A 26,421-nucleotide genomic window follows, 5' to 3' on the forward strand; every position below is an offset into this window, starting at 1 on the left:
AGATCTATCCATTTATTTTAGGGAGCGCCCTGGAGTGAAGCCCAATCCCACACAGAGGTCACGACCAGAGCGCACATCAAGAGTTGGACGTCAATCCACTGTGCCACCCAGGCCCCCAAAAGTGTAATGTTTATTTTTAAAGGAAAGGTAGGGACGCCTGGGTGGCTCAGCGGTTGAGCGTCTGCCTTTGGCCCCCAGGGTGGGATCCCACGGCCCCAGGATCGAGTCCCCGGGCTCCCAGCATGGAGCCTGCTTCTCCCTCTGCGTCTCTCATGAATAAATAAAATCTTAAAAAAACAAAGTAAAGGTATTCTTAATAACGGCAAACATGCACACACACACAACCCGCATTAACAGCTTTCTGAGGCATCAGTCATCTTCGGAGAAGAAAGTGGTCTTGAGAGTGGGAACCGCTCCTCTTTCGGTGACTGCGGCCCAGGAGGCCATGGGGTGGGCGCTGCGGGAGGAGGGGGCGGCCTGTACCGAGCCTCCCGGCCCAGCCGACCCCCATCCCCCCTCAGCAGGGGGTTCACGCCCCGGCCTAGCGCTCAGGGGTCCGAGAAGCCCGCTCCGCCTGCAGGGCGCCTCCCCCGCCCGCGGTCTCCCCCACCCCACCGCACGGGACTGCCCGGCTGACTCCGCGTCAGGTAACAAGCAAACGGAGAACCACCCGCCTGAGGTGAGTCACATGCCTTGTTACAGAAAAAGAAGCGGGAGCTCAGACACGCCAAGGGCCTTGCGGGGCTTGCCCGACGGAGCAGACGAGGCTCATGGACCACCCCCAGCGCCGGCCCGCCTGCGTGCCCCTATCCCCGCTTGCTGGCCCGGCCGGCCAGCGCGCCCACCCCCTCTCCCCGCCCCACTTCCCGGCCCGCCGGATCTCTACTCCCCGTCAAGCCACTCTTGGGCGCCAGACAGCCGCCGGTCCCCTCCCGCTTGCCTCACTTCCGGCGCCCGAGCCGGAACCTTTCCGATTCTGAAATCCGCGCTCCGGAAATGAGTCACTCTGCCAGCATCAAAGATGGCTCCCTGCCCTTCCGCCGCAATGATCAATGGAGGAGAAGCGGGAGCAAACCCGGAAGTTGCCCGGCTCAGCCATGGCAGCCACCGGGGGCGTGGCTTCCGGCGGCTGGAGCCTGGGAGTCGGGGCGGCAGGGTCGAGGCGAGGCCGTGGCTGACAGGGGCTCCTCCCCCGACGGCGGCGGCTGGTGCCCAGGCGGACGGGCGGCCCCCAGCTCGGGGCCGCGAGAGGCGCCAGGGCAGCACCGGGGAATGGACGAGGGGAAGATGGACGAGAATGAATGGGGCTACCACGGTGAAGGCAACAAGAGCCTGGTGGTGGCCCACGCGCAGGTGAGCGGCGGAAGGTCGGCGCGGTCCCGGGCCCTCACCCCGTCCCGGGGCGTTCCGCGTCCCCCAGGGTGGGCTCCACGACCCGCCAGCCCCCCGTCCCCCACCTTCCGCCCCCGCGGTCCTACACCTCCCCCAGCACCCTTCCCCCGCCCCGGACGCACGCGGTGCCAGCTCCGAGCGGCCCGCCCGGAGGCCGCCCCGGGGAGGCTGGCGTGGGGGTCGGGGTGGCCTAGAGGGTGTCCGGGCGGCTCGGGAGGGGGTCGGGCAGCGCTGCAGGAAGCATCCAGGGGCCTGGGGCGTTGCTGCAGCTGCTGCTGGTAATGGGGCCTCGCGCGGGCGCGTCTCCCAACCGGTGGAACGTAAAGGGTTTCTCGTAATCCCGTGAGGACACCCCCGGGACTGACCTGGGGAGGAAAGTTCATGGGTCTGTGTGGCCTTCCGCCCCCCCCGACGATTTGCTGCTACCACCAGGCTGGGGTGGGGGGCAGGGGAAGAGTCCTGGGTCCCCCAGGGGGTAAGAGTTTGGTGCCATCCCAGCCCTCCCGTTGTCGCCCGGCGCACTGTCCGCCTTTGCGGAGTCCCCAGCGTGGACTCGCTGGAAGGAGGAGGCAGCCGGTGGGGTGCAGGAGAACCGAGAGAAGGTCATCCCCCTGGACGCCAGTCGGCAGCTCCTCCGGGGGTTCTGCCCGGCTGTGCGGGGTGACCCCGAGGGGACCTGCAGTCACCTGGTGGCCGCTGGAGTCTGTCTGGGTTTTTTTTCCCCCGTTAGCACATCAGGGGGCTTTGCTCCACGTCTTCACACCGGTGACCCACAAGGCTCAGCTAGAGAGCCATTCTTGGTGGGCGGTTGTGGTGTTGGCGGGGGCGGTGTTGACTGGTGCCCCTCAGCCCCTCAGAACAAACACCTTCGTTCCAGTTCCTGGGAGGCCGGTGCTGCACGGTCATGTTATCAGCCCAGGCTGGTTTTCCTTTCTCTCTCTCTCTTGACCTCACGGTCATGCCTCCCTGGACCCATGCCCTTCTTGCTCAGTGTGAGTCCGAACTGGTTCTGCGCTCACTCCTTCCTAGTGGTTGTGGGTGTGGTGGGGAAGGACTCCTATCTGCTGAAGTTTCTGGTTGCGCCTCTTGAACGCAGGGAGGCCTCCTGCTTCTCGTGGACCTTGAGGTGTGGGGCAGAGCCCGGGAGGCAGCGCAGGGGAGGCCGAGTGTGCAGGGGTGAGCACCCCAGACTCATCTCACGCCTTCCCAGGGCAGGGGCAGTTTCGCCAGGTTCTCCAGGTTGGGAGAGCGCATTCCCTCCCCTCCTGCAACAGAACAGCCAGCCAGTCCTGTGCCCCAGGGTCCGCCCTGAAGGAACATGGGGTGGAAGAGCTTCTGGCTGGCAGGTGGGGAGGCTCTGAGGGGGCAGGATTGTGAACTGCGGGGCCCAGGTGTGCAGGAGGATGTGTGGGCTCCGGAGGTCTGGGCAGTGAGCCCTGGGGGGAGGCTGGTTCCTCACAGGGTGCTTCCAGGTGGTCCCTCCTCAGTGGGCCAAGGGCTCACATCTGCTGCCCTGGGCCTGGCACTCAGCACCCCTGGGTCCAGCGCTGGCCCTTCGTGCTACTCTGATGCTGGGGCCTGCCCAGCACTGTACCGCTGGGACTCTAGGCACCCACCCCATGGAGGGGTCCTGGACAAGGGCATCTCCCCAGTGGGCGTGTGCTGTCCTCCCCCACCGCAGCCCGAGGACGCTGTCACTGTTCTAGCAGCGGTTATACCTGTGCCCTCACGGAGCTGTGGTCAGGCTGTGGCCACCCTCGCCAGCTGTCTTGTGGGATTCCTGCCTCTGCTGCTCCTGCACTCACCCTCTGTGCCTTCTTGTCTCGGTGGCTTCGGGTCTGCCCTGACCTGCGAAGGTCCCTGGGGGCCTGGCCTATATGCCATCTCTGAAGCGTCCTCACCTCAGGGTCCTCACAGCTCCAGGGACGCCTTGCTCTCTGTTGGCAGGCAGACATGAACGACCTCCCAAGTAGGGTCTTCTGCGAACGTGCGAGGGAAGCAGCTTGTTTCTGCCTTTTCCGGTTTGACAGGCTTCCTTCTGAGATCCTGCGGGGGTGTTGGATCCTGTATCTGCAGCGTTTTGATGCCCAGAGTGTGTGTCTGGGTCCCTGCGATGCGAGCTTTGAGCAGTTGGGGCCGTCGCCTTCTGTCTTGGGTCCAGGGTTTCTGTCCGTAGAGCAAACGTCCTGGCAGACGAGAACTGTGCTATTTTGGGTTTGTGTGTTGGAATATGGCACATTCCCAAGTCCTGGCCACTCCCTTCTTTAGTTTTCTGCTGAATCTAGTTCAAAGAATCTTAAGTTTTTGTTCCTTCTAGTATATATTTTTTTTAACAAGTAACTTATTCTGTATTTGGGATGTTTAGTGATGGTTGTCCAGGTCGATGCAGCCGATGGGATTCCTTTCCTGGGGAGGCCTCAACAGTGAGCTCTGCATGGCCCTGGCTGTGATTTGCCCCCTGGGTCACTTGGGCTCACACATTAGGCTTTGTTATTTCCAAACCATATTCTTTCTGGCGGTTTCCAGCCCTGCCCCCTGGGGAGCTGAGCTGGCCTTCCTGGCTCCCTGGGCTGGGCGGGTGGGCCCCAGGGCCAGGTCTCCAGGGTGGCTTGCAGGCTTCCCCTCCTGCCTCGCGCTTCCTGGGTACAGCAGTTGCCCTGTTGATTAGGGAGTTCAGCAAGGTTTCTATGTCTCCTGCAGGAGGACCAGGGTTCAGAATGGGGTCCCCCACCTTGCTGTGAGTGTGTTTGGACACCTGGGGGGCCTCTGGGGGCTTTGAGGGCTCCCTGCATACTTGCTCATGCTTCTCTGGGATGCCCTCACTGTGTGTTCAGACCCTTCTGTTTCTCTTCTGGCTCTTGGGTTTCCCATCCCTTCAGGGAGACCACCCCAGGGTCCCTTCTACCGCGGCCCCCAGATATCAGCCCCCTGATGTCGGCCCAGCTCCACTGTCCTGTCCCCAGCCCCACTGCTCGAATCCCTGACTGTGGCAGCGGTGGGTGCAGACAAGGCAGTCGGAGCTGATGAGGAGAGTCCTGCCTGTGTGGGCCCCTGCTGTCCCACGCAGCCCTCCCGCGGCTTGGCCCACGACCTGCCCTGTGTGAGGCTGTGCGACTCTTGTGCCCCCAGCGTCCTGCGGGTGGGCATTCTGAGCTTCGGCGGGGCCTCCCGAGAGGCAGGGCTGGCCTGACTCCCCCGCACTGAGGGCTGAGCCTTTCCCGTGAGTTGCCTGGTCCCCACTGCCTTGGGGTCTTCCAGGCGTGTCTTGAGCCTAAGACGGCTTCCTTGCTGGCACCTGCGGGTGCACTCCAACCTCGTCTGTGCCCAGGGCCCTAGAGCCTCGATTCGGCCACAGGTTCCTTCCCTTGGGTGTCTCAGGACCCCTTTAGCGTGTTGGATTTTGTGGTTTTTCATTCTTATTTGATCCTAATCACTGCTTGCTGTCTCTGCCCAGAAAACACAGAATATCGGAGGAAAGGCAGTGAAGAGCACATAGTATTTTCCCACTAAGAAGATCATTTTGTCACCACTTTGATGTACTTTCATTTTTATGCTTATGAATCCTACATTTCCTTTTGTGTTTCCCACTTTTTCACCCGCTCTCACAGCATCAACGGGTAGAAAACCCTTCGCCCCTGCGTCAGGGCTGCAGAGCCCTCCGCCAGTTGGACCAGGTGAGGCTGCGCCGTTAGGGTCTTAGTGTTTGGAGCAGAGCTGGGTTCTTGCTGGCTCACAGGTGTGTCTCCCAGGCTGCCTGGAACAGACTTGCTCCCTTGGAAGCAGCGAACGCTTCTGTCCCCTTCCTGAGTGACAAGTCGTGTCCTCCAGTGTGGGCTTCGGGGGGTTTGATATGCATGTGTCATGTCTGTGGGAATCCTAGATTCCTGCGTGGTGTCCTTGAGGGCATGAACGGGGTGGAGGGCCCTCCTTTTCCTGCAGGGTCTCCCCAGTCCCTCCCTTTCTCTCCACCTTCCCGGCATTTTGTGCTGGATGTGAAGAAATTCCAGTAGTTGCTCCCTGGAGATACCATCACTGCTGTTGAGTCCATTCAGACGGTTCCATACAAACTGAGTGTGCACATATTTTGTTTAAAACTTTTTATCGGGCAGCTTGGGTGGCTCAGTGGTTTAGCGCCGCCTTCAGCCCAGGGTGTGATCTTGGAGACCTGGGATTGAGTCCCATGTTGGCTCCCCGCATGGAGTCTGCTTCTCCCTCTGCCTGTTTCTCTATGTGTCTCTCATGAATAAATAAGTAAATCTTAAAAAAATAAAAAAAAAAATAAAACTTTTTATCTTCTGAACTTTTAAAAACGAAGTGTAACAAATCTACAGAATGTGCCTGGATTGTAAGTGTATTACAGAGTATCTGGACCCGTCATCCGGTGACCAGGCCTTTCTAGAACGTTCGTCAGGGATGGTCCCACCACCTGCGGGGTCGCCATCAAGTCTTGGTCTTCCCAGCTTTTGAACTTGACATGAGCGGAACTTTGCCCATATGCCTCTCACCCGTGCGTGTGTCATATATGCCGTGTGTACCCCTTGCTCGTTCACCAGTGGATGATGGCTGCACCTGTGTCTGTGGACGTTGGTCTTAGTTTCCGGCGCCCCACGCTGTGGACGGGTCCAGCTGTGTTCAGCCCTGGTGCCATTGTTGGCACCTTGGGTCATTTCCAGTTTACTTGGAATTAACCACACTCCCGTGTCTGTGCACTGCAGTTATTTCCTTGAGGTTGATTCCTGGACATGAGCTGGCCAGAGGTGTCCCGTCCCTGTTTGCCCTCCCCACAGCCACCCCGTGGCCCCAGACTTGGGCGCGCACTGACCGGACTTCGTTTTATTTCCCAATAGCGTTGTGTGGTGCTGCGTTTCCTGAAGTTCCCTCCAAGCAGGAAGAAGGTAAGATTGGTGGGTTTGCCAACCTGTCATTAAAACAGTTATTTAATAAAATTGATTTATTTTCCTGATATGGAAGTATTAGTGCTGATTGTAGACATTCAAATGTGACGCAGCAATCAGTGCAAAAGTGGGCTGTCCATAGTTCCTGCAGAGCCAGTGTTCTGACCCCGGGTCACTGTGGGCCCCCCTGGGGAGACTGTGGGTGCTGAGCCAAGGGTGGGCAGAACCCTGGGGCTGGGCTCCGTGCTGTGCTATGGGTATATGCTGGTCAGAGTTCCGGCAGGTGGCAGCAGGCTGGCAGGTGGCGTGTCGGGTTTCTGGCCTGCACAGTCGGTGGGTGCTGCTCTGCTCCTCACCCCACCCCACCTGGAGCAGAGTCTGTCTCCCCCCAGGTGGGAAGCGGCAGGGGTGGTTACAAAGAGCAGGCTGGGGGGTGGAAGCTGGGCTCTGCAGATGCGGGAGGGATGAGTCAACGCCCGGGTCAGAGATGTAGCTGGCCGGCAGAAGTGGATGACTGTGGAAATGAAGGTCGTAGGTGAGGTCAGCCTCATAGAGGGAGGCTGGGGCACTGTTGGGGGGCTGCTGCAGGGGGGCGGAGCTAGAGCTGGTGTGGTCAGCATGGAACGAGGAGACCCCAGGCCGGCGAGAAGCATGCAGGGTGGTGTGTTCCCTTTGGGATCAGAGTGGAAACCAGAGCCTTGTCCAGGCAGCTTGCACCACCCCCCACCCCGAGCCGTGCACACCCGGAGAGGCCACGTTCTCTGGGTGCCTCGTCAGCCTTTCCTGCAGGTTCACTGGGTTAGCATCTTCCAAGGCAGTAGTTTATAATTGTTTTATGACTTGCATGACGTGACCCCGGCCACGGGGAGAGGGGACTAAGATGGGGAGCCTGATGCCAGGAGCTCTGGCCACAGCTGTCAGTGCCTCTGGGCACCCCGGGGTCTCCTGTCAGGCGTTCCTCCCACACCAGCCTCGGTCTGCTCGTGATCTGGGACCCTATGAGCATCCGCAGCCTGCTGGCCCCTCTGGCCCTGCCGTTCCCCCTGGGACTTGCCATCCTGGGCCAGAGGGAGGGATTCACTGATTTCCTTTCTCTCCCAAACCTCACAGCCTGTGGGGTAATGCCCCTGACTGGGGAGGAGGTACTCTACATCTGGGTGCTGAGGATAAATCCAAATACCTAGTGGTTTTGGGACCAGAGAGATTTTCAGAGTCTCATTTGTCAGAGGGTGTGTCCTGGGTGGAGGAGGACAGGGGCCTGGGCTGTGGGACGGGACCTCCCTCTGTGTAGTGTGATCCCCGCCATCCAGGCCTCCTTGTGTTTGTGTTTTACAGACGTCAGAAGAGATCTTTGAGCACCTACAGAACATAGTGGACTTCAGCAAGAACGTCATGAGAGAGTTTTTGGGGGAGAGCTACGTCCATTGTGGGGTGAGTGACTTATTTACACAGTGAGAGTTCACAGGCCCATTCTATATCAGGAGTACCATTAAGAGTACCTGCTTATTCACCGTCATTTGGACCTCTGTGCTTCGTGACAACCCCGTGTTCCTGTCCTGCGTGCTTCTCTCTGTGCTACACGGCAGGATCAGAGCCACTAGTTCTCTTCCTATTTTCTAGCTGAGAAGCAGGAGGTTCGGAGAGACCGCTTAAGACTGCGTCTGCCGGGACCCCTGGTCCCTGCCACCCCGCCATTATGGGGGGCGCTCCAGCTTGGTGCAGCTCCCGGTGAGAGGGGGGGGGGATCTGCCCCAGGTTGGCCCCCTGGGGAGCTGGTGGGGCGGTGTTGGCTGAGGAGTTTCAGCCCTACCCAGTGTGGGCTCACGGGAAGGGGTGTGTCCCTACGACCTGACCCTGGCTGCCCAGGTCCCAGTCTGGGGGATATGCTGTCCTGGGGTTATGTCTCCTTCCTACAGCCCCCTGCTGGCCTCCTAGATCACCCTGGGGTGGGGGGTGGGGCTGCACCGGTGGGGGTGCCCCTGTGGTCCTCCTGGGGCCCCCCACAGTTCAGTTCAGCTGTGAAGGCAGGAAACCCCTGGCTATGGGGGCCCGGTGTGTCTGACCAGCCTGGATGGTGTCTGAGTGGATGCAGCCATGCTGATTCCCAGCGTGGAGGAGAGGGTGATTCCTCTGCCTTACCGCACATGGAGGGCTCTGGGCCTTTTTCCTGGGAGGATCTGTGCCGAGGGCAGTGGGGAGCTGGGGGTTCCAGCTGACGGGGACTGGCAGGTGGAACAGCGTCAGGATGTGCCCCCAGGGCCCAGGGGGGCGCTCTGGCTCCAGGTCGGGTTGTGTTTGTCCCAGGTGGACGGGGCTCTGGGCGAATGAGGGAGCCTGCTAGGTCACATTCTGGGAACATCCACCCCACGGACATGCTTCCTCTGCAGCCATCCCTGCATCCCCTCCAGGGCAGGTGCCTGTCAGCGGGCAAGCTGGTGGGCTACGCCATCCGCTGAGCACATCTGGGGAGGGAGTCCTCAGTTAGTACTTTGTGTGGTGCTGGCCACCTGCCCTGCTGATGACCGCCCTCAGTCCGTCCATCTGGCAGGATGGCTTGGTCCATGCAGGCTCAGGAGGCTGAGTGAAGGCTTGGTAAATGTAGCCTGGTGTTAAGGATCCTTAAAACAGAACTAACATCATAAAATTGGGAATTTAAAGTTGTTGGAAGAAATGCAGTTCTACTTTTACCTGGTGTCTGACGTGGCAGGGTGGTGGGTGGACTCGGGGCTGGGAGTAGCTGCATCACTTATGGCTCCCCATGGGTCCTGTCCGCTGCTTGCTGCGCTCCCCTCACAGTGGCCTCAGCTGGTGTGGGTGCCAGGGTGCAGGCACGGTAATCTGCTGGGGGTGCACCTTTCACGTGGAAGCCTGTCGCTTCCTGCGCAGGAACCTTTGCGTCTGTCTGTTTGTGTCCTTAAGATAACAGCAGTTTTTCCTACTGAACTCACATACTGAGTCATTTGTTACTATGGGAAAATATACGTAACATAAAATTAACCATTTTAACCATTTTTGAGCATGCAGTTCTGTGGCGTGGGCACATTCTCGCTGTTGTCTGGCGCGCCGAGTGTTTCCTACATGTTGTTACAGGAAGTGGTGCAGCTGCCGTTAGATTTCGTGAAGCAGCTCTGTGTGAAGATCCAGTCCGAGAGACCAGGTAAGCCTTCCACCTGCAGCTCTTGTTGGTGATTTATTTTATGTATTTATGTATGTATGTATGTATGTATTTATTTATTTATTTATTGTTGGTGATTTAAATATTACATTTGGAACATGTTTGACAACGATTTGTATGAGGTCAATGTAGTTTTCAGCAGTTTTGCCAGAAACTTCATCTCAGCCTGAAGTGCTAGGAGCTCGTCTGAGCCATGCCCCACACAGGGGGCCAAGGGAGCTGGTGCAGTGTGGACGCGGGGAGGGGACGGGGCTGCCTGGGCGCTGTGGGGTCAGCTGCCCTGAGGACCATCTCCCAGAAGCTGGAATCCACCTGCCTGCCCGTCCTCCTGCCTGCTGCCCTTCTACCTGCCTGCCCGCCCGTCCATAGGCCCACTCGTCCTCCTGTCTGTCCACCTGCCTGCCCGTCCTCTTGTGGGCAGTGGAGGGTCGTGAATTTCAGTGGGTGGAGCTTCCCTCTTTGCCCCCATGCCTTCCTGCACTTGTTGGTGGCAGTAACGACAATAAGTGCATCAGAGCTTTTCCTTTCAGGGACTGGATGTGGTGCCCGAGGTGTGGACGGAGGCCCTGCTGCCTCCTGAAGCAGCGCCAGCTGATGTCTGGTCCTGTGGTTGTGAGGGAGAAGGCTTCTGGTCTTCTCTGTGGAGCGGGGCTCCCTGGCGGGGGAAGGAGGCTGGGCTGGGTCTTGGCCACTCCCCTCGGGGCGGGGACAGACAGGCGTGCTCTGGGGGCTCTGCATCAGCCTACATTTGAAACGACTGTCTAAATGTGTGCCATGTACAGTCGTGAGAACTGCCCTTGTGGTAACGCCTTCCGATTGGCCTTGTTGCCTGAACAGGGGACAGTCCCCCGCCCTGGGCCCTGAGGCTGCGTCCTGCTCGGCTGGCCTGCGCCCAGCGGTGGTGGGGAGCATGAGGCCCCTGCATGTTTGGGGGCCCCCACAGTGACCTCAGGTCTGCTGGTTTGCTAGAAGGACCTGGACCTCTCTGTGGCCTCATGGCTAAGGCTTCTCGTCCCGCAGGATGCAGATGACACCCAGACAAGGGCAGTGGGGCACTCGGGTGCATTTGGGAGATGGTGAGCTCCCAGGCAGCCTTTCTGCCGGCCCCACATGTGCGGGGCTGGCTTCTCCCACAGGGTGTGACTGCACACAGGGAGGGCGCTGGCCACTCTACAGGGCCTGCGCCTCCCCTCCCCCATGGAGCACAGTGTCATACTTGTGTGATCCAGAGGCCCTAGATAAACCTGGCAGGACCCCAGGAGCCTGGGGCCGCAGCCTCTAGGGCAGGGCTGAGCCTCCCCTGCAGAGGTCCCCATGTAGCTAGCAGCCATCTCTGAGTCCTGCGCCCAAGTCTTACAGCTTCTCTTGGCTCTTCCAGAATCTCGCTGTGACAAGGACCTGGACACTCTGAGTGGTTATGCCCTGTGCCTTCCCAACCTAGCCCGACTTCAGACCTACTGTTTTGCAGAGCACCGGCCGATTCTGTGTGTGGAGATCAAGGTGAACTGTGTCCACGGAGGGGGAGAGGGTGGGGGTGGGTTCAGGGTAGACATCTGTGTCTGCTGCCCGTAGTGCAGGGTGCAGCTAGCCAAGGCTCCCCTCCGCGCCTGCTCCCCTCAGTGTCTTCCCCGCTCAGCCTTCCCTCCCCCCTCCTCCCCAGCCCCATCCCCTCCTCCCTGGCCCACAGGGCCTCCCTTCCCCTCCCCCCCATTCTGGTCCCACCTCTCACAGAGTCTGCTTGCTCCCCCTCCTTCGCATCTGTCACCTCACCTGCTGCTCTGGTGCTTCCCACTGGCCAGATCCACAGGTTGATGCCCATGTCTGGTGCTTCCCATGGGGCCAGCTGGGGACCAGCCCTGGCCAGTGGCCACCAGAAAGGACTGTGCTGGTTCTGCCCTCCCTGCTTCCCTGGGGGGAGCTGCCTGCCAGGCCCCATCCCCTCCTAAGCTGAGCCCCTTGGCTGCTGGGTGACACTGTGCAAGGCCCTCCAGGAGCTCCCACTAGGAGCTTGTTCAGATGCCACCTGTTTGATGGGTGGCCATGCCCTTCCTTTGCGTCCTACCCAGGAGAGAGGAGAGAGCCTCATGTTACTCTTCCAGAGGCACATCCTTCCCCCTCCCCTCCCCCCCACCCGCCATGCAGGAGAGCCAGGGCATGGCATCAGCTTTGCTGCCCAATGTGCCTGTGTCCCCCCCCCATGTCCCCCACCCAGGGAAGCCTCCCAGATGTCCCAGGCTGTGATTCCTGGGTCGTATCCCCTTGGTGCTCTGTGGGGACTGATGTCCTATTCGCCCAACCACAGGGTGAGTGTGCTGGGTCCTCAGAGTGCTGACACCAGGCACTCATTGTCTGTGCCCTGAAGGCAGCAGATGGGGGTGCCTGGGTGGCTCAGTGAGGCGTTGGACCCATGACCTCAGCTGGGGCTGTGACCTTGGGGCCATGAGACCGAGCCCTGTGTGGGGCTCTGTGCTGGGCGTGGAGCCTGCTTGATGTGCTTTCTTTCTCTGCTCCTCTGCCCCCTGCTCACGTGTGTGTGCTTGCTCACTCTTGAATGAATGAATGTTGGATGGCAGTGGGTGTTCTGGGAGCCCAACAGCTGTGGATGAGCCTTCCTGGTCAGCCTGTATCTCAGGGAACAGGGCTGCTATTTCGAGCTGGGGCAGACTGCACTCCTATAGGCCTTCTTGTTGCGTCCTGTCACAGAAGAAATGCAAAGCTGCCCTGCATTGTCCTCTGGCCACTGGTAGGGCACCTCTGCTTTCCCCACGAGAGCTCTGGCCTCAGACTCTGTAGTGGCAAAGATTTTATGTGCTGTGAGGAGGCAGGTGCCCACTCCTGCCGGGGGTGCAGATAAAAGCAGCTTTTGGGGACAGATTGACTGATTCCTCCAGTATCTTATCTGTCCTCTTGTCTCCTGAATGGATTTTTTAGGATTTATCCCTAAACGTTTTTTTCTTCCTTGTTTATTTTGCAGCCAAAATGTGGGTTTATTCCTTTCTCAAGTGATGTTATGCACGAGGTGAAGCACAAAGTGTGCCGTTACTGCATGCACCAGCGCCTCAAGGTGAGATGCGCGGCCAACAGTGTCTGCCTGGGGCCCCAGGGCCAGCGTGGGTTCCAGGTGTGGCCGGATGAGTAAAAGAAAGTGTAGATCCTCCTTTTTTCCTTTACTTTTTCTTTCATAAGTAGTTCATGTTCACCTTTTTTTTTTAATCTCAAATTGAGATGTAGTTCACATATCTTAAGTTCACCTATTTAAAGTGCATAATTCAGTGGATTTTAGTGACTTTGCATGATGGTGCTGCCATCATCACTCAAATTTCAGAATAATTTTATCACCCCACAAAGCATCCTGTCCCCATTAGCAGCCACTCCCCAGACCCCGTCCGGCCAGACCCTGGTAGCCACCTGCCCTGTGGATCAGCCTGTTCTGGACATTTCACATGGATGGAATCCCGGCCCCCGTGGCCTCAGCTTGAACACTGTTCCATTGTATCATTCATCTCTTGATGGCCATGTGGGTTGTTTCTGCCTTCCGGCTGTTGTGAGTGGTGCTGCTGTGAACATGCATGTACATGTGCTTGTTTGCATCACTGCTTTCATTTCTCCTGGGCTGAGTCCTAGGAGTGGAATTGCTGGGTCTCAGAGAGATTGTGTTTAGTTTTTTTTAGCAAATGTCAAGCTGTTTTTCATAGCTTGTGCGCCATTTTGTATTCCTGCCAGCAATGTCTGAGGGTCTGATCTCCCCACATCTTTGCGGGCACTTGCAGTGTCTCTGTGATTATGGGGGACCCCGGGGGGGCATGAAGTGGCACCTCCCTATGGTTTTCATCTGCGCTTCTCTGATGGTTTACTGATGTTGCCTATATTTTCATGTGCTTATCGGCCATTGATATGTTTTCTTTTGAGGAACATCAGTTCAAGTCCTTTACCCATTATGAAGTGGGTTATTTTTTGTTGAGTTTTAGGGGTTCTGTATATCTTTTGGGTATTCTTTATCAGATGTGTGATTCGCAAGTATCTTCTCCCATCCTGTCAATTATCTTTACTCTGTTGATAGTGTCCTCTGATGCACAAAAGTTTTTAATCTTACTAAAGTTTAGTTTGTGTGTTTTTCCTTTTCTTGTCTGTGCTTTTGGTGTCAATAGCTAAGAAATCATTGCCTAATCCAAGGTCATGAAGCTTTTCCCTTATGGTTTTGATCCATTTTATGTTAATTCTTGTATTTGAAAGGAGATAAGTCTCCAATTTCTTTTGCATTTACTTCTAGTTTTCCCAGTACCATTTGTTGAAAGGACTGTCCTTTCTCTATTGAATGGTCTTGGCTCCCTCATCAGAGATGTTTTGGCTGTAAATGTGGCTTGTGTCTGGGCTCCCTGTTCTGTACCAGCGGCCTCTGTGTCAGTCCTTATGCCAGCCTGGTGCTTTGTTTTGATTCTATAGCTTTGCAGTCAGTTTTGAAATCAAGTTTGAGTTCTCCTGCTTTGTTCTTTTTCAAGATTGTGTTGGCTTTTTGGGACTCCTTATACTTACATATGATTTTGAGGATTGGATTTTTCATTTTTGCAAGAAAAGATTGAGGTTTTTGACAATCGCAGGAGCTTGTAGATCACTTTGGGTAGTGGTATTGCCATCTTAACAGTATTAAGACTTAAAATCCGTGAACACAGGCCGTTTTTCCACTTATTTAGGTCTTAAAGTTTCAGCAACATTTTATAGCTTTTAGGGTGCAAGTCTTTTACCACTTGGGGTAAATATATTTCTATGTATTTTATTCTTTCAGGATATTGTAAATATGATAAATGGAATTACTTTAATTTTCTTCTCAGACTGTTTATTGCTGGTTTATAGAAACAATTTTTTTGAAAATTTTATCCACTTATTAGAGTGAGAGCACAAGCAGGGAGGCAGAGGGAGAGGGAGAAGCAGACTCCTCACTGAGCAGGGAGTCCAATGCAGGACTCAATCCCAGGACTCTGAGATCATGACCTGAGCTGAGGACAGACACTTGACGGACAGAGCCACCCAAGAGCCCTGAAGCACAACTGATTTTTGTATATTGATCTTGTACCTGCAGCTCGCTGAGAGGTTTTCTTGTAGATTCTTTGGAATTTTTTAAGTAGAGGATCATGTCATCTCTGAATAGAATTTTCTTTTCCAATTTATTTATTATTTTTTTAAGATTTTATTTATTTATTCATGATAGACATAGAGAGTGAGTGAGGCAGAGACACAGGCAGAGGGAGAAACAGGCTCCATGCCGGGAGCCCGACGCGGGACTCGATCCCGGGACTCCAGGATCGTGTCCTGGGCCAAAGGCAGGCGCTAAACTGCTGAGCCACCCAGGGATCCCCTCTTTTCCAATTTAGATGTCTAGCTTCTCAGGGAATTGATAGGGATCCCACTGAATTGCAAATCAATTTAGGAGGTATTGCCACCTCTGTATTTTGTGAACACAGGATGTTTTTTCCTTTATTTAGGATTTTAATTTCATTCAGTGATGTTTTATAGTTTTCAGTGTCTAAGTCTTAGGCTTTAAAAAGAAAACATTTATTCATGAGAGACAGAGAGAGAGAGAGAGGCAGAGACACACAGGCAGAGGGAGAAGCAGGCTTCCTGCAGGGAGCCCAATGGGGGACTTGATCCCAGGAGCCCGGGGTCACACCTTGAGTCAGAGTCAGACGCTCAATCACTGAGCCACCCAGCCATCCCTCTTAGACTTCTTTTGTTAAATTTATCTCTAAGTATTTTATTATTTTGGATGCTCTTGTAATTTTTTATTTCATTTTAAGGTTATTACATAAAAACATAATTGATTTTTTAAATATGTGTATTTCACAATTAAAAATATATAACATAAAACTTACCATGTTAACCATTAAGTTACATTGTTGTGCAGCCATCACCACCACCCATCTCCAGAATTTTTCATCATCCCAAACTGAAACTGTTAAACAACTCCGTATTTCCTTTTCCTCAGCTCCTGCCAACCATCATCCTAGTTTCTGCCTCTGAATTTCACTACTGTAGCTGCTTCAGATAAATGGAATTATACACTATTTGTCCTTTTGTGACTGATTCATTTCATTTATGTTCTCAAGGTTTTCCACATTGTGAAATATGTCAGAATTCCCTTCCTTTTTAAGACTAATAGTCCATGATTATATATACCACATTTTTAATCCATTTATCCAGTGATACACACTGAGTTGCTGTCTTTTGGCTTTTGTGAATCCTGCTCTTTTGAACATGGGTGTGCAAATATCTCTGAAATTCTCCTTTCGGTTCTCTTGACTGTATACCCCAGAAGTACGATTGTTGGTCATATGGTAACTTTGTTTTTTTAAAGGTTTTATTTATTTGTTCATGAGAGGCATAGAGAGGCATAGAGAGAGAGGCGGAGACACAGGCAGAGGGAGAAGCAGGCTCCATGCAGGGAGCCTGATATGGGACTCGATCCTGGGTCTCCAGGATCACGCCCTGGGCTGAAGGTGGTGCTAAACCACTGAGCCACCTGGGCTGCCCGGTAACTTTATTTTTAATTACAGGGAACCACCATACTGTTTTCCACAGCACCTGGACCTTCAAAACCATTTTGAAGTTTTGTCTGATTTTGGTACCAAGGTGGTAACTTTGGGTTCACAGAACCAAGTTAGGAAGTGTTTCCTTCTCTCCCTTCTCTCCCTTCTAATTTCCTGCCAGGGTACATCAGAGTTCCACTTTCTCCACACCCTTATCAACACTTGCTTCTGTTTTCTGATAGCAGCCATTCTAATGAGTGTGAGGTGAGAAATGCACCTGTTTTTTGTATATTGATATCCTGCCATCCTTGATGAACCTGTTTCTTTGCTCTGTTTTTTTTGTTTTTTTTTTTTTTGGTGGTGGTGATTTTTTAGAATTTTCTGTGTACATGACCAGATCACTTGCAAAGAGGGATAGTTTTACTTGGTCTTTCTAATCTGGGTGCCCTTTGTGTTTCTTCCCTAATTGATCTGGTTAGAGCTTGTAGTAGAAGCGCGAGTGGACATCCTTATCTTGTTCCTGATCTCAGGCGGAAGCTTTGTCTTGCATCACTGAGTGTAACATTCATTGTGAGCTGGTCGTAGACATTTGTTTTGAGTTTTTTCTTTTTTTTTTAATCATAAAAGAATGTTAGATTTTGTCCTACATTTATTGAGATAATCATGAGGTGCTTTCCTTTCTATTATATTGATTGGCTTTCACATGTTGAACCACCCTTGTATTGCTGGGATAAAGTTCATTTTTATTGTGGGTATGTAGTCCCTTAAATGTGCTGCTAAATTTGGTTTGTTAGTTTTTATTGAAGGTTTTTTCTTTTTCTTTCTTTTTTTAGAAGATTTTATTTATTTTCATGAGAGACCGAGAGAGAGAGAGAGAGAGAGAGGCAGAGAGACATAGGCAGAGGGAGAAGCAGACTCCATGCAGGGACTCGATCCCGGGACTCCAGGACTTGATCCCGGGACTCCAGGATCACACCCTGGGCTGAAGGCAGGCCCTAAACTGCTGAGCCACCCAGGGATCCCCTTGAAGGTTTTTTCTTAAGAGATGTTGGCCTGCAGTATTCTTTTCTAGTGAAGTTTTGTCTGATTTTGGTACCAAGGTGGTAACTTTGGGTTCACAGAACCAAGTTAGGAAGTGTTTCCTTCTCTCCCTTCTAATTTTTGGAAGAGTTTGAATATCGGTCTTGATTCTTCTTTAATCATTTGATAGAATTAACAAGTGAAGTCATCTGGTCCTGGGGTTTCCTTTTTTGGGAGATTTTTGATTACTGATTCAGTCTCTTACTGTTATTCTGTTCAGATTCTCTATTTCTCCCTCAGTTTTGGTAGTTGTGTGTTTTTAAAAATGTGTGCATTTCATCTAATTTGTTGATTCATAATACTCTTATAAAATTCTTTTTTATTTCTGCAAGGTTGGGAGTAATATCCGTTCTTTCATTAATTTTTTTCAGATATTTTTTTGATCTGGCCAAGGGATTGTAATAGTTGATCTTTTCAAGAAACAGCTTTTGATTTTGTTCTTTTTCTTCATTTTACCCCCTGTTCTTCATTTCATCTGTCTCTGCACTAATCTTTACTCTTTTTTCCCCTTTATCTGCATTGGACTCAGGTTGGCCTTATTTTTCTAGTTGGTGAGTGTAGAAACTTAGGTTATTGATTGAAGGTTTTTCTTCTTTTTCATATAGGTATTTTACAAGTATAAATTTCCACGTAAGCACTGCTCTTTCTGCCTCCCATAAATTTTGGTATGTTGTATTTTCATTCTATCTCAATTTTCTGATTTCCCTGTTGATTTCTTTGACTCATTGATGATTAGGAATGTGTTTAGATATCTCATATTTGTAAGTTTCTCAAGAAAATTTTGTTTTGTTTTTTGCTATTGATTTCTAATTTCATTCCACTGAGTTTGGAGAACATTTGCATGACTTCATGCCCCCTTGAGAATGTTCCATGTTTACTTGATTAGAATGTGTATTCTGCTGTTTTGGGGTAAAGTGTCCTCTAGATGTTTATTAGGTCTAACTGGTTCAGTGTGTGGTTCAAGTCTTATGTTTTGTTGTTGATTTTCTGTCTAGTTACTCGTTTAACATCGTAAGCTAAACAGTCTAGCTCAGTTAATAGCAATTTAATTTCACTGGTGTACAAAAACTCTGCCTCTTGTAGCTTTGTTGCCTCCCCCCGTGTAAATTAATCTTTATACAAAAAAAATTAATCTTTATATTTATTTTGCTCGTCAGTACAGATTCCTTTGGCCAGGTGAGGGACATTCTATTTTTAAAAGGGGATGGGATAAAAAGTTATAAAAAGAATATATATTGTCTTTTATGTTTACCTACCTGTGTAGTTCCTTTAGCACTGTGCTCTTTATTTCTTCATGTGAATTCAAGTTACTATCTAAGTGTTCTTTTCAGCCTGAAGTTTTACTCTTGTAGGGCAGGTTAGTGAACACATTTGGTTTTTTTAGTTACCATTTATCTGGCCGTGTCTTAATTACTCCTTCATTTCAAAGGATAGTTTTATAGATGAACTTTTGGTTGACAGTCTTTCAGCACCTAGATTTCCTTGAATTCCTGCAACTAATAAGTCTTTGCTCAGAGCCTCTGTGTGTACACGGGGCCACCGTCAACACTCAGCCAGGCGCTTGCAACTCTACTTAGCCTTCACTTCCTCAGATTCTCAGATCAGCAGAAGGTGAGGGCCTTTTTAAGGTCTTTCCAGAGCCTGTGCATGGTCTTGTAGATGCTCAGGTCATGCTGGAGCTTTCCAAAGCCCTGTGTATATCTCATTCCTCAGCGTTTTCTTTTTTAGCTTTAGGTTAGCCTAATTGTTTGCTACAACTGTCATCCACTCTCTCAGGTAGCCATGAAGTTAAACAGTTGCCTCTGATGGTTTTCACAAATGCCACTTGGGAGAATGTCCCTTTTGCACCTGGAAAGCTCTGAGTCAGGTAATGAAGATGGGAAATGAAGAGAGGTCACATAATGACCATTCTTTGAGAATGAGAGTTTGGAGAAACTCCTGCTTGGTTCAGCACCTGTGGTGGCTGCTGGGCTTCTGTTTTTACCAGCATCGGGGCTGTTTTTTTTTTTTTTTAAGATTTTAATTTATTTATTCACGAGACACAGAGATAGAGGCAGAGACACAGGCAGAGGGAGAAGCAGGCTCCATGCAGGGAGCCCGATGTGGGACTCAATCCTGGGTCTCCAGGATCACACCCTGGGCTGAAGATGGTGCTAAACTGCTGAGCCATCAGGGCTGCCCTGGGGCTGTTGGTTTTTAAGATTTCCTTGGAATTAGAAGAGTGGATAGAGCATTAAAAATACCACAAACTTCACTGTTTTTAGATGTGGTCATTTTTCTTGAGTAAATGGTCCCCAGAGTGTTGTAAGCCTTTGGTTACTTTTCAGAATTCTGAAAGTTTTGATTCTGACCATTTTCTCCTTGCCCTTATGGAGGAGAGACTTTTCCAGAGTTCTTTACTCCCCACTTTTACTGACTCACCTCACCTTTTCTTGTGGTGTTAACAACTTGAGCTGTTCCTTTTAGGAGATGATTTTCATTGTCACTATTCATTTGATGGATTTTTAGAACTGCTTTTTACTATGAAGCAGTATCTGTTCATTTAACTGGTAAGATACGGAATTGTAGGAATTAGGTCACCTGATTTCCCAGAGGTAACCCAGTCAGTTTCCACATCCTTCCAGACTTCTCTCTCTGTCAACATAAATATACATGTTACCCAGCTGGAAATGAGATGATGCTTTTTCCCATGTGTATTCTAGCGTGTACTTATGTGTGCATGGACACATACTTTTATAAAGCAAATACGGGGTCTCACTATATGTTGTTTTGTTAATTGCTTTTTTCACTTAACTAATCCTTGAGGACTATTGTGTATCCTTCAAGGCTTTTTCAACATATATTTGGATATATGCACATATGGAGACAGTTTTTTTTTTTTTTAAGCAAAGTAACATCATTTCCACTTATACAAATTGCTTTTTTCCTTGAGTAAATGTTGGTGATTTTTCATTTTGTCTTTTTCCTGTAAGTAGCTGGCTATCATTTATTCATTCCTTCATTTAGCATATGGCCGCCTTTTTTTTTTTTTTTTTTTTTTTTTAGGATTTTATTTATTCATGAGAGAGAGAGAGAGAGAAAGAGGCAGAGACACAGGCAGAGGGAGAATCAGGCTCCATGCAGGGAGCCTGACGTGGGACTCGATCCCGGGTCTTCAGGATCAGGCCCTGGGCCAAAGGCAGTGCTAAACCACTGAGCCACCTGGGCTGCCCAGCATGTGGCTTTCTATGTTCTGGTCCATGGAGCAGATGTGCTGCCAAGTTGTTTCCAGATCTCGCTATTAGAGTCAAGCTGCAGTGAACATCCTTGATCTTGTGACTCCTCAGAGATTTGCCAAGTCAGGGGGTACCCACATTTAAAATTTGATGGAAACCAGCAGGTTAACTTTCAAAAGGTTGTGCCAATTTATCTTCTCTCTGAAAATATGAAATTATTTGTTAGCCACACTCTCCTCTTCATGAATATTGCAACTTTAAAGATTTGTTCATCTGATTACCATAATTTAGCTGTGTCATTTTGAGAAGGTCCCTGCTGCCAGCTTCCCTGCTCCTGTGGAGAGTGGGGCTAGAGCTCCTGAGTTTGGGGTGAAGCCCTGGCTGCGGCTGTGGCTTCTGCTGGGCCCCTCAGCACCCTGTCAGCTCACGGAGGCGTTTGCCCAGTGCTGCCCATCAGTCATTTACTCCACTTGCTGCTTTAACAGGTGGAAACTGGGAAGTGGAAGCAGATAAGCAAATACTGTCCCCTTGATCTCTACTCAGGGTAAGAGAGCACACCTTGGTAGTGCCACCTCTGGGGGGTGGGGTACAGGGAGCGGGGCCCTCTCCTGCTGGTGTCTAGGGCCCTGGGCAGAGCTCCGGGCTCTTGGCTCCCACAGGTGAGCTGTGGGAGGCAGCAGCTGGGGAGTGGAGGGGTTTGGGGGCAGTGATGGGCGGCCTCCCCCACTAAGATGGCTCCTTAGCCCACAGAGCCTGAGGTTCCTCTTAGGCTCCCAGCAGCACGTCCCGTCCCCTGAGCTGTGGGCTGGTGAAAGCAAAGACTGCATGTGATTCTATTAGCAGTGTCTTCTCCTTTTAGAAATAAGCAGAGGATGCACTTTGCCTTGAAGAGCTTGTTGCATGAGGCCCAGAACAACTTAAAGATATTTAAGGTAAGAGTTGTGTTTCCATGGATTTGAGATGTGGGTGAGAAGGGGCCTTGCCGTCCAGTCCCTCAGCCTCACAGGCCTGGGGGCGGGGGGGGGGGTTGCCGCCACTGCATGGGGGCTGCGGTGTCTCCTGCCCCAGACCGCAGGCCTAGCCCTGGCCCCTCTCTTGGTGGCAGCCTCCGGTGCCTGGTCCTGCTAGCACATGGCCTGGCCCCGCCCCCCTGCCCCGGCCCTAGAGCTCCTGCTCGCCCTTTCGTGTGCCGCCTTCCTGCCAAAGGCCCATCTTGGGTCAGTGGTCTTGTGATGGTTTTCCTGGGCCTCATGGTTGTCAGACACCCAAGTCGTGTGCCTCTTGCTCTGACGTGACCGGAGACCCAAGTGGGGCAGTGGGGGCATCACACATGCTCCTGGATCCTAGGACCCAGAGGTATGAGGAGGGCCCAGTACACACTTTGTGGACTGACATGTTGTGTGCTACCTGGGGACAGGGCAGGCTCATCCTCTGTCCCCGCAGCTGGCTCAGGCTCCCTCTTGAGGCCAACTGACGGCCTGGTCAGGACCAGAGGCGGTGCTCCAGGGTTGTGTCCCTGACAGGGTGGGTAGGGTGCCATGCTTTCTGGCCTCCTGGGGCTGCCCAGCATGGCCTGTGACTTGAGAAGGGTTAGGAGGGAAGTCCTGCCCCACGGGGGACAGCTACAGGCTGAGTGTTGAGGGACCTGGACTGTCCTGAGGTTGTTGACCTCATCTTTCAGGTAAGGGAACCAGGGGACAAGGAGTTGGTCACACCTGGGGGTGGCTGCTGCTCAGCGTGCAGGGATCAGGCCCCGAGGGGTTATAGGACAGCCCCCCAGGGGTCCCTGCTTGCTGCCCTGGGAATGTTGGCGCCATGAGAGTTTCTTTGCTGGACATGGTTTAAAGGCAGTGATGGTCTTGGGGATGAGGCTATCCACACTGACAACATGGGTGGCCTCTCCGCCTGCAGGAAGGACAGAGGTCCCCAGATACAGGTGCCCCTGACTACTCACTCAGGGTCATGCTGACCCTGTCTTCGGAGAGCACGGGGGTCACGGGGCTCCTTGAATACCAGGCATGAGTCTTCTGGGGTTTGGGCTTCGGGTGGTGCTTGCCTGAGGTTCTCTTTCCTTTGTTCTTTTCCACGTTGGTCAGCGATGCAGTGCGCATGGGGGCAGTTTCCCTGGAGGGTCATGGTGTGCAGGGCCCAGACAGGCACCCATCCTGCACAGTGGGCATGGCCATGGGGGTGACGGGTCCCTGTCTCTCCTCTTGAAGAATGGTGAGCTGATCTATGGCTGCACAGATGCCCGCAGCCCTGTGGCTGACTGGACGGAGCTCGCACACCACCTGAAGCCCTTTTTCTTCCCTTCTAACGGCCTGGCTGGCGGGTCCCACTGCACGAGGGCTGTGATCCGGGACCTGGTGCACGTCATCACCCGGGTGCTGCTGAGCGGCTCCGACAAGGGCCGGGCAGGGACCCTGTGGCGGGGGCCTGGGCTACGGGGTCCCCGTGTCTGTGAAGCCAGCCCTTTCAGCAGGAGCCGCCAAGGTAGGCCGGGCGGGGAGGGCTCTGGGGGATGGGGGGTACCTGCCAGGGTCCTGCCTGGCCTCACGGAGCTCTCACGGGAGCAGCTTGGGCCATCAGGGCCTCCCTGCGGCCACCCTGCTGGGGACGCTCCTGCCTCACCTTCCCTGGGGATCTGGGGCCTCCCCCAAAACACCACCCTGTGTCTGTGTGTCCCTGTAGTTTGCTGAGTACCTCCCCACTGGCCTGTGGGCCTGCCTGGCCACCCTGCAGGGGAGTATCTCCTGGGGGCCTGCAGCTCCAGGCCCCAGGGTGGGGTGTCCCAGCTTAGAGGCAGCTCGGCGGCCCACCTGGGTTTGTGCTGAGTGTTCTCGGGCTCCTTGTTGTCCCTGGGCTGCCTGTGGCCTGTGCACGGGAGCCGAGTCAGGACCTCCTTCGGCACCGACGAGGAACGCTCCTCATTCCTGTTTTGGGTTGAAGGCCCCATGGGGTGGCACGAGGGCAGCAGCCTGTTCCTGCACAGTGTGGGTGCTGCTGTACTGGCCAAGCAGTTACCCCGGGACTGCATGGCACCAGCCGTCTGCTGCTCCTGCGAGTTGTTCTCAAACACATTTTTTAGCCTTTTTCTTGAAAAAGTGATACGTGATCATTTCAGAAAATTGTGGAATTATGCCCACATTTGGGCTTCTGAGCAGATGGCAGCATGTGGTGGGTGTGGAGAGCCCCAGGGACTGCTCCCCTGGCCCCTCCTGGACATGTGGCGTCAGCAGGACCCTGGAGTGTGTCTGAGGCCACACAGCCACCCTGGAACCTGGTATTTTGGCCTAATTACCAAATGTGTGTCCACAGTTGTAGTTCTTGAATTTTTACTGATGATGAGGTAGGCATTCCGCGTTGGTCCCCCATGGGTCTGTGCTCTCACGTGGTCGTGTGGCCAAGTGGGTCCTGCCAGCAGTGGGATGTCAGAGGTCAGAGTGTCTCCCCTTGAGGGGAGAGGGGCCAGGACTCACGGATGCCCTGGTGCCCTACTAACCCTGTGCTGACTGCCCTGCCGTGGCATGTTGGGCGGTTCTGCCCACTGTCCTGTGTGACCCTGGGCTCCGCAGACACGGCCTTGCAGGGGAGGATGTGCTTGTGATTTTACACTTCATGCCTGGCTTGCTTGCGTAGGCAGAGGGCCGTCGAGGCACGGAGGTTGGGGCTGATGTTTGACCATGAGAAGTGCACAGACACGCAGGTCCCTTGCTGTGTCTGGCGCCTGGCCTGGCACCCCAGCAGCTCCGTGAGGCAGGTGCGGCCCATGCCCAGGCTTCCTTCGGTCCTTGACCGTAAACCTCTTGTTTTCCTGATGTTCTTGGTAGGAAAAAACAGCCCGGAGTGCTCGGGGTTACCGAAGGGCTGTCTTCTGTACAAAACCCTCCAGGTGCAGATGTTGGACTTGCTGGACATCGAAGGCCTCTACCCCCTGTACCGGCGGGTCGAGCGGTACCTGGAGGAGTTCCCTGAGCAGAGGTGAGGCCCGGGCTCTGAGCATCCTGGGTCATCCCAGCAGGAAGACCACCTGCCCTGCCCCGGACTCTGCTCCTATGAAGACCCGACCCTGTCCTGTGTCGGCTGAGCCTGCAGGGGGCAGTGCTGCTCCACAGCTGACCAGCAGCTCCTGCCCTGGCTGGCGGGCCTTCCTGGACAGGGTCCTGCGGTCGCTGGGGCCACAGGCATGGGGCCGGCTGTGGTGTCCCCCAGTCTGCACCCCCCTCCGCCCCCTGCTCCCTGTGCCTCTGGCCTGGATGCCTAGGTGACACAGCCTAGGCTCCTGTTGTGCTCTTGCTCTTTTAAAACTCTTGCTTCAGACAAAGCCTAGTGTTAGGAAGATGTGGATTTTTAGATGTTTAAAGGCAGGGGTGCGATTGTTGAATTGTTAGCCGTTTAAGAAACCCTCTCCAGGCAGCTCTGCCATCTGGTTTTTTGTGCTTTCTCCTTCAGAAAAATGTTGCAAATAGATGGGCCTTATGATGACGCGTTTTACCAGAAGCTGCTTGATCTTTCCACTGAGGATGACGGGACGGTGGCCTTTGCGCTGACGAAGGTGGGCCAACCCTTCTGGAAACACTTGTGCTCCATAGGCTCTGATTTATTTATTTATTTATTTATTTATTTATTTTATTTATTTATTTATTCTTTTTTTATTTTTTATTTTTTTTATTTATTTATGATAGTCACACAGAGAGAGAAAGAGAGGCAGAGACATAGGCAGAGGGAGAAACAGGCTCCATGCACGGGGAGCCTGACGTGGGATTCGATCCCGGGTCTCCAGGATCCCGCCCTGGGCCAAAGGCAGGCGCCAAACCGCTGCGCCACCCAGGGATCCCCATAGGTTCTGATTTAACGCAGACTTGGAGCTTTCCCAGGATGCGTCGCTTCCCTTCCCGGCTTCTGAGGTTTACCACACAAACCCTGGGGAGTTCCACAGTGGCGTTTTTGCAGGGGCCCGGGTGGTGGTGACCCACACCTCAGCTTTCAGGAGAGGAAGATTTCCTTCCCCCATGTATGTCCCTCCCCCTGCAGCCCCCACTGGGGCTCCCCACCGAACCCAGGCCTAGCCCTGCCCCGAGGGGGATCAAGGCTCCTGGGACATGGAGAGCAAGAAAACTGCATCTTAATTTTCACTTGCCTCTGACTGAAATTCAGTGTTTCCTCCACTGTGAGTGTGGAAATAGCCACTGTCGGGTCAGCAGGACCCTCGACGTTGCCCTGAGAGAACCAGGGCACTTGTCTCTCTCACTGCGGTGGCTGCAGACACCCCACATTTCCTTTAGCTGCTGCTCCTGAGGTTTTGTGCTTTGTCCTCCTGGAGGCAGGGATTGTCACACATTGGTTTAAAAAATATTCTGATAGCTGATACTGTTCTGCCATTTATGATTTGCGTTTAAAAATGTCAGTAGGAGGGAGATCGCAGGCCACCCCGGGCTGTCCGGGTTTGGAGCGCGGCACGGGTGGTGCGCTGCCCAGAGGCTGTCTCTGTGCGAGGGGGTGGCTGCCTGCAGCCCTAGGCTTGCCTGCCGGCCCCCACCTTTGTCTGGTCCCCACTGGGCGTTGGTTGCTTCCTCTTCCGGGGCTGTTGTGGTGCCAAGGAAGAGGATAGAGGAGGTTGGGGGCCATGCCCTGAGGCACTCAGGGCAGGAGGCAGCCACACATGGAGTCCTTGCACCAGAGTAGAGCCACAGAATCTCCCATGTTGTCTGCGGCTTGGGCACAGGGATTGAGGACCAGGTAACCCACTGCTGCCATTTTCCACAGAAGCGGGTGTTTGACTTCTTTTATGTACGTTTCTCTAGGTTTCAGAATTGCTACGATATAAACACGGATTATTTTTTTATTTCTGTTTTTAACCTCATATGTAAACCTAATCTTTGGTGAGGGACTCAGGCAGTCCTTACGCTGACCAGAGTGCATAAAGTGAGCACCAGGCTGGGCTAGTGCGGGCACAGAGACGGCTAACTCATCCTTGCTGGGGGCAGGGAGGAAGTCACCTGGGGAAGCAGTGGCAGCCCCTCACCTGCCACCTGCAAATGCCCTACCCACCGGCCTCACTCCTGGGCCTGGGCCGCGGAGAGGGGACTGCTCACGCTCACAGCCCTGAGCACTGGGCACAGCCCGTGTCCAGCAGCAGGTGG

The 26,421-nt window shown here is 53.3% G+C and overlaps 1 protein-coding gene across 1 annotated transcript in view; it reads left to right on the forward strand.

Annotated features, from left to right (window-relative positions):
• The first annotated feature begins 1,104 nt into the window (after positions 1–1,104).
• Positions 1,105–26,421, forward strand: part of IPPK (inositol-pentakisphosphate 2-kinase) — a 40,810-nt gene continuing 15,493 nt past the window's right edge. Inside the window, exons 1-11 of the mRNA XM_025423680.3 lie at positions 1,105–1,353; positions 6,240–6,287; positions 7,623–7,718; positions 9,378–9,444; positions 10,841–10,962; positions 12,437–12,526; positions 20,764–20,822; positions 21,138–21,210; positions 22,498–22,771; positions 24,109–24,259; positions 24,731–24,833. Coding sequence (XP_025279465.1) covers positions 1,273–1,353; positions 6,240–6,287; positions 7,623–7,718; positions 9,378–9,444; positions 10,841–10,962; positions 12,437–12,526; positions 20,764–20,822; positions 21,138–21,210; positions 22,498–22,771; positions 24,109–24,259; positions 24,731–24,833 — 1,164 coding nt within the window. The 5' untranslated portion in view covers positions 1,105–1,272. The remainder of the gene's footprint in view (positions 1,354–6,239; positions 6,288–7,622; positions 7,719–9,377; positions 9,445–10,840; positions 10,963–12,436; positions 12,527–20,763; positions 20,823–21,137; positions 21,211–22,497; positions 22,772–24,108; positions 24,260–24,730; positions 24,834–26,421) is intronic.

The sequence above is a fragment of the Canis lupus genome, chromosome 1 (genome assembly GCF_003254725.2).
Source record: "Canis lupus dingo isolate Sandy chromosome 1, ASM325472v2, whole genome shotgun sequence".
Taxonomy (NCBI): Eukaryota; Metazoa; Chordata; class Mammalia; order Carnivora; family Canidae; genus Canis; species Canis lupus.